Here is a 15,899-nt window from a genome sequence, read left to right as displayed (position 1 = left end):
AGGAGTAAGGAGAGTAGCTGCCTCACAGGGTTGTGGAAAGCTGGAGTACATGAGATCCCGTGCACAAAGTGTGGTTCACACCGTGTCTGGCTCATAGCAAGTGCTCCGTAATTGTCAGCTGTTATTATTCATGGTAGCAATGGCAGGGGTTGTGAGAGTAGTTGGTGTATTTATTAAATACTGTTTGATTATGAATAAGTCTGATGTAGAGCATAGCGGTAGCCATGGTTTAAATCAGGAAGAGTTGATGGACAATGTTCCTTCTGTTTTTCATTTCATCAGTATATTTTGGGCGCCTCCTATATGCACAATAGTATTCTAGGCATTATGGGAAGGCCAAGAAATAGAAGGGATAATCACGATCACAGTAATGCCTTGAATTTGGGCCACAATTTACAGCTAAAGGCAGGCTAGCGCACGAAGTGCTCTTGTTCAGGGTTCACAACCATCTGGTTAAGAAGTAGAATACTCATTTTGTACGTCAGGGGAGTGTACAGAAGGCCACTGGAAACGTGAGTGGCCTATGTGTGTCATTTACCCCACAAGAGTGAACTATGAAGCCGGGCGGAGACAGAGAGACTATGGCAGAGATGATTATGGTTTTTAGTGGGAGAGATCAGGTTGGTTGAGGTGGTTACAGAGTATTTAAAGCGGGGTTAAGAAAAGGACTAAGCGGACCTGGAAGGGTGTCTGGACTTGAGGGTGTGACGAGCACAGCAGGGGGAGAATTTCAGCGAGTAGAACAGCCTCAGAGAGACCACATGAAGAAGCCATGGAAGCGGATGCAGTGAAGGAAGGCCTGTGCTGGACGATGGGAGGCAGTCGTGACCCAGAGGCCTATCTGTCAAGGATATTCAAGCACCAGAACATGCATTTTATGATTTTTTTTTTTCTCTCAGTGTGACTTTTGGTGGGCAAGGATCTCAGGAGACAACTGGTCAACTATTCTTTTCAGTAAAAGAAACAACAGGGTTCTAGAACAATGCCAGCCCTCTCTGTGAATGACTAGAGGGTATACGAGGGTGTTCGTGAGGCAGTGAGAGGGAATGAGTACCCATGGGAGGGAGGATTAGTTTTTTACATTTCACAGTCATGCTCAAGTGACTCTCTTAATTCAGTGCTGTCCATTCTAGAACTGGGAACAGACCTGAAGTGTCCAGGTGGAAGCTGTAGCCTGGGCCTGAAGAAAGCAGGAAGTATCAAAGTGAGCTGTGAGGAGTTCCTGCTGATGGGGCTTCGTTACCAACACACGGACCCCCCTTCTCCCAACATTGATTACATCTCCATCCGGCTGGACCTCACAGATGGCAGGAGTAAAATCGTATACAAGGTAGAGTTCGGGGTTCTGTGTCTGTCCCCCACCGCAGCAAGAGAGCCACCTCCATGGAGCTGCTCGTGCTGACTGCCATGCCGGGACCGGCAGCTCCTGGGCCATTGCGGGTGGGACTGCCCAGTGACGCATGAGAACTGCAGGCTTGTTGGGGCGCCTGGGTGGCTCAGTCGGTTAAGCGTCCGACTTCGGCTCAGGTCATGATCTCACGGTCCGTGAGTTCGAGCCCCGCGTCAGGCTCTGTGCCGACAGCCCAGAGCCTGGAGCCTGCTTCGGATTCTGTGTCTCTCTCTCTCTGTCTCCCCTACTCACATTCTGTCTCCCTCTCTCTCTCTCTCTCTCTCTCAGAAATAAATAAAGCTTAAAAAAATTAAAAAAAAAAGAACTATAGGCTTGTTCTGCCAGGGAGTGCTTAGAATTGGATGGAGCCTTTGTGCAGACTGTCAGTCTATAATTTCTCCTCCCCGACTCTCCTAACTCTGCCACCACTAAGGCAATGGAGGAAGGACTGGGGCCAGTTACATGCTACTCTTCTTCTTCCTCCTCCCCCTTCAGTATTCTTCAGCTTGTCATTTGATCTTTTGTAGCACCCTCTCTTTGAGGTTTCATTTCCCCCTCCTTTTATAGAACCTCTTTTCCCCCATTAGAGGAAATGAGGGGGCGCACACATCCACTAGGTAAGTCCATGGGAAACTAGGAAGAAGGGGAAACCTAGTCCCATTTTTACGAGTATAGTGGATTATATCCTTTTCATTCTTTCAGACTTTGAGATGGAGGACTAGGCCATCAAAGAGACAGGCAGTCCCCCGAAGCCTCTTCCATTGCTCAATCTCTTTTAAATCTCCCGCCCTTCCCTTCTATTGACCTCACACTGACATGAAGGTAGAAGATGAAATCAATTTATATGAAATATTGAACATGCTACTCCACTAATTCATATACTCTAGAATTGGTTTATTTGGTTAGCTGAGCAACTGTGCATCAGCTAAAACAGCTCAGACTTCATGCTGACCTAAGATGATCCACGGTAGCATTCATGAAAGACCTCCATCTTTCAGACTTTGACTTCTCATTAGGATTCCTCCTAAGAAACTCAGATATTGAACATTATTATCCACCCCCCCCCCACCGCCAAGGAATTGATAAGACAAGAAATGATAAGAAAATAATAAAGTAAGATCACAGAATTTTAGAATTGAGATAGATGGTCTGGTTAAATTGATTAGGTAAATAACGTGGAGAATCTTAAAGGATAGATTTCTGAGCCTCACGGTAGCGAAGAGCATGAACACTGGGCCCAGTTTGCCTGGGTTCAAATGTCTATTTAACTAGCTCTCTGACTTTGGATTTTATGCCTCAGGTTTTAAAACCTGAAAACGGGGATAAGCAAACCTACTTCTGAGAGTAAGCGAGAGAAATAAACAAGATGATACTTACAAAGCACCTGACACATAGTAAGCACCATGCATGTTTTGCCAGTTAAAGAAGCTACCCAGGAAAAAACGGGTCATCAGCTATGTTTGGAAACGACTGGTGTAGCCCAACCCCTTGTTGTAGGGTGGTGGCCAGAGAAATTGCATGCCTTGTCCATACATATGTGGCCTTATGACTGAGCCAAGACTAAATTCTAGGCCTCCTATCTGTAGATGTCTTTTTGTCTTTTTGACACAAAGCTTTCACTTCTATTGATTTCTTATCTCCATTAAAAAAAATTAGACCCATTTTTCTTCCTGATTTTTCTTCCTTTAAAAAAATTTTTAAAAAAATATTTCTTTATTTTTGAGAGAGAGAGAGAGAGAGAGAGAGAGAGAGAGAGAGAGAGAGAGAACGAACCAGCAGGGCAGGGGCAGAAAGAGAGGAAAACACAGAATCCAAAGCAGGCCTCAGTCTCTGAGCTGTCAGCACAGAGCCCGATGCGGGGCTTGAACTCATGGACCATGAGATCATGACCTGAGCCGAAGTTGGACACTTAACCGACTAAGCCACCTAGGTGGCTCCCCTGACTGATTTTTCTTTTTTTTTTTTACATCTCTATATTGAGTTAGGACTGTTTGTTTATATTTTCAGATCAGTTTGATTGGGATTTTACCCCTTTAAATGACCTTCTTGTTTTGTTAATTAACTTACTCCATAGGCAATTTGGCATGTCATAAAACACATTCTTTTTTTTTTTTAATTTTTTTTTCAACGTTTATTTATTTTTGGGACAGAGAGAGACAGAGCATGAACGGGGGAGGGGCAGAGAGAGAGGGAGACACAGAATCAGAAACAGGCTCCAGGCTCTGAGCCATCAGCCCAGAGCCCGACGCAGGGCTCGAACTCACGGACCGCAAGATCGTGACCTGGCTGAAGTCGGACGCTTAACCGACTGCGCCACCCAGGCGCCCCATAAAACACATTCTTTTATGAATATCAAAATAATATGCTCACTGCAGAGAATAATTTTTAAAAACCGCATAGAAAGCACAATAAGAAAACAGAACGAGTTATGTTTCAACCCTTTTATACACACACACACTTATACACATGGTAAGGAGACAGGTACAACAGTGTTGATTCCGTTTCATGCAACTGAATTTATACTATATTTGAAGTTTTAAAATCTTGTTCTTTTATCATTTTTATGCCTGTACAGTCCATTCTCATCAAGTAACTAAATGACTCTTCACCCATAATTTCTTCTAGATTTTTAAGGATTTCTTGTTGACATTTGTTTTTGTAATCTACCCAAAATGAATTCTATAATATTGCGAAACACAGGAACAGTTTTTTTCCCAAGTAGCCCATTCTCATTGATTTTTGATGCTGCTTCTATTGCATAGGAAATATTATGTATATGACTTCAAGGCTAGTTCTTTTGTTCCTTAGATTTGCCTACTTATTCTTGTTCCAGTATCATTCATTCTAAATATAAAAGGGCGATGATACACTTCAGTATTTTACAAGCAAGTTCTTCCTTGTTACTTGTCTTCAAAGTTTCCTAACCCATTCTCACCTATACGTAGTTCTCAAGCCCTAAGTAGTTTTATCGGGATTGGATTAAAACTGTATGCTATTTTGGAAGTAATTGGCATATTAGAACATTTAGCGTACTGAGCCTTCTTATCCAGAAATGAGGGATCTCGCTTCATCTAGGCAAATGTTCTTTGATGTGTTTCTGTAAAATCTGCAGTTTTCTTCATGTAAGTTGAGCATACTTATTAAGGCCTGTCCAAGGCAGTGTGCTTTTGGGAAATTACTATGAATAGGCACTTTCCCCTCCATTATATCTTCTCATTGGTTACCGACGATAAATAGGAAAGCTATTTTTTGGTATAATTTTCTTTTATCTGGCTTCTTTCTTGAATTCAATTATTCCAAGAATTTTTAAATTCTTTGGGCTTTTGAAGACCATAATTATATTCTTTCACTAATGATGATAATTTTGTCCTTTCTTTTTCAGTAATTATTCCTCTTATTTTTGCTATGTTCTCCACTGGTTTGGCCAGAATAATATTAAATATAATGATTCCTATAAGAATCCTTGTCTTGTCTATTTTATCAATATCAACTGCCCACGCTGTCCTTTTTCAATGCCTTTTGCCTTGATTCGTCTTTCTTTGAAAGTAATATGACCACTTCTGCTTTTTTCTTTACATGGTAACTTTGGATTGTCCCTTTAATTTAATCTTTGTATGCAATTTTATTCTAAATGCCTCTCCTATAAGGCATAAGTAATTAGCTATTTAATTTCAGAATATTTGTCTTGAACATGGGAATATAAGCTACGGTTTTATAATAATGGGCATATATTTTTTCTGTCATCTTGTTTTATGTTCTCTTGCTAACTAAAAAAAAATTTGTCTTGTAATATAGATTATATTTTCTATGCCTTTTTCTTCACTTATTTGAAAGTCGTTTACCTGACCTTATGTTTTACTGGGATTTAGTTCTAAAATTGAAAACATTGTTTAACTTAAGTTTTTAATATTTAAGACAAAAAATGAAATGAGTCTTTTGGCTCCTTCCTATATATGATGAGGATCGGTCCTATTTATCCTTTCTCCTAGTGATTGCCCATCTCCCCACCTTTGTTTATGCAATCTGAAATTTTAGTGGTCTCCTCAGTGGCTCAGTCAGTTGAGCCTCTGACTCTTGGTTTCAGCTCAGGTCATGATCTCATGGTTCGTGGGTTCAAGTTCTGTGTTGGGCACGGCAGTCACAGCGCACGGAGCCTGCTTGGGAGTCTCTCTCCTCTCTCTCTCTGCCCCTCCTCTGCTCTCACACACTCCTGTGCACTCGCTCTTTCTTCTGATGAAAATAAACATTTAAAAAAAATAAACATTTAAACATTTATAAGTAAACATTTAAAAAAATAAAATTTTAGTCGTAGCATTCAGTTATTATATTTGTTATTTCTTATATCATCTATCTTTTATTTCAAGTAAGCTCTTTTTGATGTTTATATCCATTTTGTTAACATGTCTAAAATAACATATTTATTTAGGCTTAACCCTAGGCTTAGATGGTCTTATTGTTCAGCACCAGTCCTTTTATGTTGTGATTTTCCCATTCTTGAATTTTCCAATTATGACTCTAGTTTTTAACGGCATGTGAAAAATAGATACTCTAAACCCTGAGATGTCTCAGCGTATCATTAATTTGTCTTCATAAAGCATGCAGCGGGAGGGGAGAGGGGTGATTGTCTCCTCTTTCTCTATTGTACTTCTCTCTTAGGAGTTTTGCTGGCTAGTTTCAGGACTTCTGACCTGGGGGGGCCAGTTTTTGGGGAGCGGTGGGGAGAGTGTTGAATGAGACACTGATAGAATATGACTTCATGCCCCCTAAGTCTGGCAAATGTTTCAAGCTGCTTCTTTGTCCCCAGGGCAGTTTCCTGCTTTCTCTGGGGATCCCCGGTCCTGGATGTCTCCTACTGGTGGATCTCATCTCCAGAGGAGGCGTTTCTGAGTATTCACTTGCAAGTCCTCCTATAGCTCCTAGGATGATTCCCACCTCCAGCTGCCTGTGGCAGGGATTCTTTGCCTTCTTGCAGAAGCACCCAAAAGGTCAGGGTCCAGGATGACCCCACACCAATCCTGTGTCCCACTTGGCCCATATCTGGAGCACTCAGATATTTTTCTCTGCTGCAAACAAGGACTACAGGCAGATCCCAGAACAGACACCGTTATTCTTCTGCGTCTGGCTACTTAGTTCCTCCTGTATGAGCATCAGTCCTTTGTGTTCTTACCTGTAAAAGATACATTTTAAGGCTAGTCTCAAGGAAACTTCTCTCTGGACACTGGATACCAGAGACAAATATAGCATTGCCCACTTTTCCGCTTCACGGAGGTGTGTGGGGTTGGGGACCAAAGGAGTGACTCAGCACAGCAATGCACTCTTCTCTATGAAGAAAACTTTCTCTTCCCCTCGCAACCCTTCTCTATTCTTGTAGTGAGTGAGAGGGTTCTAGAGTCTGGAACTGGTTCTAGACAATCTGCTTTGTAAATTCTGCCTATAGTATTGGTATCACATTCACTTTGAAATCTGTTGTCACTTTCATTGGAACTTTAGTTCAGCCTGAGCCAAAAAGAATTCCATTTTTAACATTTTGTTGCATACAGATGACAACTTCTAGTCCAATATCCAGTGTTCAGCATACTGAATGTGACTTATTTGGGGGTCCAGTATTTCCATTTCACAAATGGGTAGAGGGGGGAAAGATCTAGGAATTAAATAGCTTGATTAAAATTGTTAAGTGCTGGACATAGAATCAAAAGGACATTTCCTTCTGATGCCAAAACTATTGTCCCTTTTCAACCCCGGCTACATGTTAGAGTCACCAGAGAGCTTTAAAAATATCAGTTTTTTCAGAATGCAAGCTGGTGCAGTCACTCTGGAAAACAGTATGGAGGTTCCTCAAAAAACTAAAAATAGAACTACACTACGACCCAGCAATTGCACTACTAGGCATTTATTCACGGGATACAGGTGTGCTGTTTCGAAGGGACACATGTACCCCCATGTTTATAGCAGCACTATCAACAATAGCCAAAGTATGGAAAGAGCCCAAATGTCCATCGATGGATGAATGGATAAATAAGATGTGGGGTATATATACAATGGAGTATTACTCGGCAGTCAAAAAGCATGAAATCTTGCCATTTGCAACTATGTGGATGGAACTGGAGGGTATTATGCTAAGTGAAATTAGTCAGAGAAAAACAAATATCATATGACTTCACTCATATGAGGACTTTAAGAGACAGATGAACATAAGGGAAGGGAAACAAAAGTAATATAAAAACAGGGAGGGGGACAAAACAGAAGAGACTCATAAATATGGAGAACAAACTGAGGGTTACCGGAGGGGTTGTGGGACGGGGGATGGGCTAAATGGGTAAGGGGCACGAAAGAATCTACTCCTGAAATCATTGTTGCACTAGATGCTAACTAACTTGGATGTAAATTAAAAAAATAAATAAATAAAATTAAAAAAAAAACAACACCAGTTTTCTGGACATCTGGGTGGCTCAGTCAGTTGAGCTTCCGACTTCGGCCCAGGTCATGATCTCACAGTTCGTGGGTTTGAGCCCCGCATTGGGCTCTGTGCTGACAGCTCGAGCCTGCAGCCTGCTTCGGATTCTGTATCTCCCTTTCTCTGTCCCTACTCCTCTTGTGCTCTGTTTCTCTCTCTCTATCTCTCAAAAATAAATAAACATTAAATTTTTTTTAAAAAAATGCCAGTTTTCTTGTCCCTTTTTTGGAACAACTAAATTAGAACCCATGGAGATGGGGCTTGGGCATTTAGTGTATGTTTAAAACTCTCCAGTGATTCTCATGTGCAGCCAGGTTTCAGGTCACTAAAGGACACTCCGTCTACCATCCTGGGAACCAGATATGTGATAGCTTTACTTATGTTGTTTCTTCCCACTTATTTTCTTTCCCCTCCAAAAGTCAGAGAGTGCGTGGTTGCCCGTCTATATCAGAGCCGGCATTCCTAATCAGATTCCAAGGGCTGCGTTCATGGCCATGTTTATTCTGGAAGTGGATCAGTTCATCCTGACCTCTTTGACCACAGCCGTTCTGGACTGTGAAGAGGATGAGACGCCCAAGCCCTTGCTGGTGTTCAACGTTACTAAGGCCCCACCCCAGGGCTACGTGACTCATCTGTGGGATCACACCAGACCCGTCTCCTCGTTCACCTGGAAAGATCTAAGCGACATGCAGATAGCCTATCAGCCGCCAAACAGCAGCCATTCTGTGAGGAGACATTACGAGGTAAGAAGAAAGGGAGACAAAGTTTCCAGCCTGTTTGGTATTTACAGAGTTCTCAGAGAGGCCACTTCCCTTAACCTTCAGGTGAGTTTGTACAGTCATTGCCTCAGAGGAGAATCCATCACGGTAAATCTGGAGGCAGATTCAGATGCCTAGAGTAGCCTGGCAGGTGATCCAAAGAGCAAATCCGGCTGGGGTGGGGGGGCTGGGGGAGGGACACTGCAGGGACTGAAAAGAGCTGGCCGTTTAGAAGGCACAGGTGCACCGGGGCTCCGATGACTGCTGCCCTGTAAGAATACAGGCAAACAGACATACCGGGTAGCTGTAACTCTTGTCCTGCAGAGACATTGGAAATCTGTAAATTTGTAACAAAGTTTCAATTTTTTAAGTGTATTTATTTTGAGGGAGAGACAGAGAGAGTGAGCAGGGAAGGGGCAGAGAGAGAATCCCAAGCAGAGAGAATCCCATCCGCACTGCCAGCGCGGAGCCGGATGCAGGGCTCGAACTCACGAACCGTGAGATCATGAGCCGAGCTGAAACCAAGAGACGCCAACCAGGCGCCCCTCAGTGTTTCGATTTTTAAATATATAATGCATATTAAAATAAAATAAATAAATAAATAAGTAAATAAATAAATAAATAAATAATACATACTAAGAGTTTTAAAAGTTTTAAAATTGTGCCAGCTACAAAATATTTCTGAGGACCACTTGTGGCCCAGAGCTCACCAGTTTGAGCTGGCATCCTTGAAAGCCTTCCTGCATTGCAGAGACCATTGGAGTTAGAGATGACTTTGTCTACAATCCTTTCATTAATGCATTCTATTATTCCTTCTTGTTTCGGGGGGGGGGGAGTGTTTTACTGGGATCCTTACTTTTAATGAATAGCACTGACTCAGGATAGAAGACTTTATAGTCTCACTGGCCGACTAATTTCCCTGTCAAACACTTTCTGTCAGGGAAGTCCTCTGCCTAATCTAAGTACCGTCTGCTACGATTCCAGCCTCTTTCCTCCTGTTTGGTTTTGGATGGGAGTTGAGAGCCGCTGGTTACAGTCTTGCAATAATAATGCTTAACCAACCTGTAGACCTACCAGTGAGTTGATTCAAACAGGGTGGAAATTTTAAATGAGCGGGTTGACACAGACTTGAGTTCAGGCTTATTGAGGAAAATGAGTGGCCCTGGGATTCCAAATTGTCCTCCGCTGAATTTAGGCATTTTCTGCATTTAGCCTCCAGGGCAGGCAAAAGACTTCAGGCTACAAACGGTGGTCCTTTTCTTTTCTTCATTTCCTAAGGGTAAATGGTGGCTGTTTTTTTCATGCTTGCCCTCACCTCTCGTTCCTTCTGTATGATGAAGGAATTTCTCATCAGACGTCTGCTTTTCCCTCGAGCTCATAAACAAAGCACAGCTACTCTGGCTGCTTCACGTATGCGTTTCCTGACATCGTACAATGTAATCTTAAAGCAGAACCTGTCCAAATGTGTGTTTCTGTTGTTGTTGTTAGAAGGTGACTCTCAATTTTCTCAGTGGAGATGAGGGGCTTTATAGACCCTGTGGGCTGGAAGCCCTGGGGTCATTCAGCCACCTGGGATGGGGCCCCCGAGAGCACAACCATGGCCAATGCTTCTGGAGCTAATCGCCCCTTTCCTGGACTGTAATGCCAAGGAGGTCCATTCTTTCAGCCGTGAAAATTCAAGCTCATTTTATGAAGTGTGTGTTCGTTTGAGAAGAGTGTTTCTTAGTGAGCATGTAACATACCGTTTCATATGGCTCAACCTAATAAACATTTATGTTACACCTACAAGAGATATCCCCACCTCCCTTATAATTCCACTTTTAGTCCGTTAATTTTGGCAGCCTTGAACCTGTTCCTTTTGTTACTGTGGTAGTTGCTGACATGTTGCTGTTTGAGCATTTATCCTCTCAAATGGACCAAATGGACAATCAGTGTCAATGGACATTCTTCGACAATAGGCGTGTGCCTCCTATTTCTGTATTATACCTTGTCCTTTTCTGTCAACCCCTGGTGCGATACATGAACGACACATAATAAGGCTCAACACATATCCTATAACCCCATTTATTAGCTATGGATTTCATGGATGCAAATAAAATCTGGATATTTAAAAATATGTCTGGAGAGAGATATGCCTCTAGACCAGGGTCTTTTAAAAGCAGCACCCTTGACATTTTGCACTAGATAATTCTTCGTCGTGGGGGCTGTCCTGTGCATGATAGTATGTGGCAGCATCCCTGGCCTCTGTCCACCGAATGCCGGTAGGACCCCTCATCACACACACACATTTGTGAGCCCAAAAATGTCTCCAGACATTCCCACATGTCCCCTGGGGGAACAAAGTCTCCCTCATTTAAAATCTACAGCTCTAGACCCTGTGCCTTTGAGAGAAGCTCGAGTGTTCTCATGCTGCTCTGACATAGTCTCCTGATCAAATGCAGGGACGCTTCTCCAGCGTATCAGCTTACTTCCGGTTACGAACTTGTTGTATGGAGACGAAAATTTTAAAATACCGTTAACTAAGGAACAAGATCTAGAGCCTGAAAAAGTGAGATGAGGTCAAAAAATGAGATCAGGCGACGGCTGAACCTATATCTGTTTTGCCTCCAGGTGTGATGTATACCCCGGGAATAATGGTATTTTGTAACTATAAATTATCAACGTGTGATTCCTATGCAACTGTTTGTTTACAGGTGGAGGTGGAGGCTTACGACTTCTTCTTTGAGAGGAGCGCACCCATTACAGTCCACATCTCCATCAGAACAGCGGATACGAATGCCCCGCGAGTGTCCTGGAACACAGGTGAAGTTCACCTTCACAGGTGAAGGCATTAAGCAGCACAGCCCTGAAGGGAAGACAGGAAAGTGCATGGGTCGGGAAAGAAAGGTCGTTTTCTTCCCATTTCACACATGAGGCAACCGAAACCCAGCCAAGTTAACGGTATCAGATAGTTGTTTTTGTTTTGTTTTGTTTTTCCTGCCTGCGGGGTGAGAAATTTGAAACCAGGACTCCTGTGCTGTGAAGCCACGTGGTTTTTTTTTTTCCTCTGTAGGAAATAAGCCAAAAGGACACCTTTCAATTGAATGCGGCAAAAAAGTAACTATTTGTGATTTTGAGCTACAGTTGGACTGAGACGGAAAAGGTCTCTTATTCGAACCGTTCAGAGGAAGGGAAGGAAAATGGAGACCAATTCATTGTCCTGTTGTGGGGACATGCAGGGAAGCCATAAGACACGAATAAGAGCTTAAACTGCTTTATTTGTTTTAAAAGAAGGTCACTTCCGAGTGGTCTTATGATGCAAGGTATATATTTAGATCAGATGTAAATGTGGAAGGTGAATGAAGATTTTCCCCTTTCCCGCTGATTCCATTGATAGCAGTGAAGACCTACTTATAAGCAGTGGTGGTAGGCTCTGTGAAGGGGAAAATATTTCTGTCTGATTTAAATCCTCAGGTGGTGGCTTATACTGTGTGTGTGTGTGTGTGTGTGTGTGTGTGTGTGTGTGTGCACGCCTTTGCATGCAGGTACACACACACACGTGTTTGTATGTGTGTGAGTTTGGGTCATGATGGAGAACATTGGGAGATGTCCTACTCTACCTCTGCTAGAGGGATAATAAAAGAAAAGAAATAATTGGCAACCTGAACTTTATAATAATCATATACTAAGTGGATTATGCCTTGAGCACCGATTATTCATAGTCTGTGTGATCTGTGAAATCCAGGCTTGTTAAGAGAGCTCCAAATCTGGTTTTGGCTACTTTGGACATCAGAATCTTTTTTTTAGATGGAATTTTACTTATTATGGCTTAATATATGTTCATCATTGAAAACTTGGAAAGTGTATCAGACAGAATAAATTGAATTAATGGACAATAATAATAATAATAGGGAATGGATAGAAATGAATGAACTCATAATGGATGAATGAATGAAATAGTAATGAATGAATGAGATCATTCATTACTCCACCGCAAAGACAGAATCACTGTTAATATCTTGTTATAATACACTTCTCTTCTTGCTTGCTCTGTGTCCCGTGATGCCTTGTCCTATGTGTAGCACACACTCTGGGCTTCAAAACCCTTTTATGAGTCGCAGAGATTATATGTGCTTGTCCTCCCTCCCTCCTTCCCTCCCTTCTTTCTTCCCCCTCTGCCCCCTCCTTCCTTTCTACCCTCCCCCTCTCTCTTTTTCTTTCTTTCTTTCTTTCTTTCTTTCTTTCTTTCTTTCTTTCTTTCTTTCATCTTCCTCCCTCCCTCCCTCCCTTCTTTCCTTCCATCCATCCATCCATCCATCCATCCATCCATCCATCCTTTCATCATAGTGTATGTCTTATTCCAGGTTCCCTAGCAAACAGCCCCTGAGGCAGGTCATAGGCACTAACTCTATACTGAAAACAGGAATAACAGGGAAAGGAAGTTGTGGGGGAACAAATAAAAAGGGAGGGTGACTGAGTTTATCAGAAAATGAAGTTGTTTGTTCAGTCAGGCTGGTGTTTCCAGGAGGAAATGGAAGCACCGTGTGTGGGAAGGGCCAGAGGTGGGCTGGGGAAAGGGTGAGTAGTCTCTCTCTCAGCTCCTCCCCATCTCCTGTCTCACTGTGGTCAGTTTGCCTCACTGGATGTCAACTCCCCACATGTCCATGATGTGCTGCCTGGTCCTTCTTTGTAGCTGCTACAAACTTCCGGGGTCCCATGGTATAGGACCCGGCCACGGTCACAAGGGAGGCCATGCCAAAACCTGGCCCTTGCCCAAGAGGACGATTGACGTAACCAGCCTTATCAGAAGATGAGACAGTGGTGGCAGCCGGGACTTTACAATTGCGGGGACCCTTATGGGCTGCTGCGGCGAGAAGGCAGGCACACGGTCATAGCCAGGGAGGCAGGGGAAGCTGGACAGGTTTAAGGGGAAATGTATCGCCTTTAAGTTTTATCAACTTAAAAACCTAAAAAGCTTTGTTCCCTCTCAAGATTCTTGGCAATCTGTCAGCTCTTGGATCCACTGAGTAATGGGAATGCTTGATGATGCTCAACTCCCTGTTTCTAACTGGAGTGTTCCATCCCGAATCTGTATCTCGCTGCTCTCAGCAGCACTTAACCCCCTCTCCCCAGATTTCCTCCAGCATACTGGGTCCAAGGAGAAGGTTTTATTTCAGTTCCTTTAGTTACAGAAGTTCCTTCTTTCCTCGAGCCTGGAATAAAATTCAGCCCTCATTTCGAAGTGTCAGACATTTCATGTTCAAGACCATTAGCCACTCCCCTAACACCGTAGCTCTGTATTTGCACACGTAGCCATGTTACATTCTCTGTCCTGTGGGCTACTGTTGCACTCATAGCTTATATGGAAAAGCTCTTCTGATTCCCTTGCCCACTTCAGATATCTGGATGTCACCTTTGAAAAATGCCTTGTGGACATTTTTGAACGAGAGACCCCTGTGAGCATAACACCTATTCTTGCCTTACGGGTTTCTTTTCTGGCACCACCGTGCCTCCAACTGACATATATCACAGGGAACCAGTTATCAGACTGGGGTTAATAGTATTAGATGCGGAAATGTTACTAAAAATAAAAGCTAAACTCCAGTTTCTTACAAAGCTTTCAAAGATACAATTTTCAGCTAGTTTTGTGAGTGAAAATTCATTAATCTGGTCTTCAAGTGGGCAGGTTGGCACGTCATAGAACTTTCCAGGACACTTTTCTGTTTTCTCTTGTAGGTCTGAATCTTCTGGAGGGGCAGTCTCGGGCCATCACTTGGGAACAGTTTCAGATTGTTGACAATGATGACATCCGTGCTGTCCAGCTGGTCACCGTGGGTGGCCTGCAGCATGGACAGCTTACAGTAAGAGGTGAAAGATCAACCTCTGACCTAGAAGAGAACCCAAGAGTCTTTTCTCCAAAAGCAGATCATATTTAACAGGATACACATAGCATCTCTTGGGCCCCATTTCTTTTTTAAAATTAAAAAAAAAATACTTATTTACTTCATTTTTGAGACAGGGAGAGAGACAGAGCATGAGCGAGGGAGGGGCAGAGAGAGAGGGAGACACAGAATCCGAAGCAGGCTCCGGGCTCTGAGCCGTCAGCCCAGAGCCCGACGTGGGGGCTCGAACCCATGAACTATGAGATCATGAATTGGACCAATACTGGACACTTAACTGACTGAGCCACCCAGGTGCCCCTCCTGGGCCTCATTTCTAAGCGAATTGCCATATCCGGAAAGTGTGGAGCTCTTGAAACCATTCGTTTTTGTGTTAGGGTGCTCCCATCAGTGGATGACAATTCACAAGCAGCATCTTGTGCTTGGCTCATTATTTAAATCTCACATGCCATGTAGGACTCCTTCTAAACATACTCTTTAACTGATGAGCTTATCCCAGTGGGGAAGACAAAATATTTCCCTCTCGTTTCTCTGATTCAGAGGAATGTATTAAAGAACAGAAAAACTTAGTTTTTTAAATACTTGGTAATCATTATGTTATTAGTATAATTATGTTATTATGTTAATTATAGTATAACTGTAAGAGGAGTAGTTAACAAGGTAATATCCCTAATAAAAATAATCCTGCTATCACATAACATAGTCCATTCCGTATAATGAGCTCAGAGGATTTAATTCAATTATCCTCTTGGTGTTCCTAACTATAAAGCAGAAAGAGAGCTCTTTTTTTTATTATCATTTGTGATTAGGAATTCTGAACTGAAAAGTGAAGTCATCCTAGGAGAGTAGGAGATCCGCTTAGGGGGATGTTCAGCGGCATGTAAGGAAAACCCAACTACAGTGACTTAGAAACTCAAGAGTAATTTTCCTCACGTGACAAGTTGCCCAGAGCTAGGCATTCCAGATCCATGATGCCAGCAGCTCATTCTGTCCTGACAGTGGTCTCACGATAGCACCTACACCTTCAGACTTCCGGTCTGCATCCCGGGAAGGAAGAAAGAGAAGGGATGATGAAAAAAGTTGCGTCGCTTCATTTGTTTTCTTTAACAACTTTCCCCAGGAACCTGATACAGTGGGTTCCACTTAAATCCACCAAGTCAGATACTACCCCCTGGATGCAGTGGGGTCTGGGAAACTGAGTATTTTCAAATGGTCATACTACCATTCCAAATAACACTAGGATTCTGGTACTGGCGAAGAAGCAGAAAGTGGCTATTGGGCGAGTAAACTGTGATGTCCATTGTACAAATGTTTAATCACTTACTCCAGTGGGCTTTGATAGAACCATAGTGTGGGGAGAGTACAGGGAAATAGGCCATCAAGAATCGTAATCGCTTATACAGAGTGAAGCAATGTGG

At 42.8% G+C, this 15,899-nt stretch overlaps 1 protein-coding gene across 10 annotated transcripts in view; it reads left to right on the top strand.

Annotated features, from left to right (window-relative positions):
• FREM1 (FRAS1 related extracellular matrix 1) overlaps nt 1-15,899 on the top strand; it is a 313,656-nt gene that overhangs the window by 181,189 nt on the left and 116,568 nt on the right. For 8 of the 10 annotated variants that reach the window (XM_045043745.1, XM_045043744.1, XM_045043746.1 and 5 more), the window contains 4 exons: nt 1,134-1,330; nt 8,264-8,587; nt 11,296-11,404; nt 14,318-14,449. In XM_045043745.1, the coding sequence (XP_044899680.1) occupies nt 1,134-1,330; nt 8,264-8,587; nt 11,296-11,404; nt 14,318-14,449 (762 nt within the window). Of the gene's footprint in view, nt 1-1,133; nt 1,331-8,263; nt 8,588-11,295; nt 11,905-14,317; nt 14,450-15,899 lie in introns of those variants that run through there. The other 2 variants (XM_019815988.2, XM_019815987.3) reach the window with 2 other exon arrangements.

Source organism: Felis catus, chromosome D4 (assembly GCF_018350175.1).
Source record: "Felis catus isolate Fca126 chromosome D4, F.catus_Fca126_mat1.0, whole genome shotgun sequence".
In the NCBI taxonomy this organism is placed as follows: Eukaryota; Metazoa; Chordata; class Mammalia; order Carnivora; family Felidae; genus Felis; species Felis catus.
Note: the sequence above shows the minus strand (reverse complement) of the source record. Positions and strands in the feature narration are given on the sequence as shown.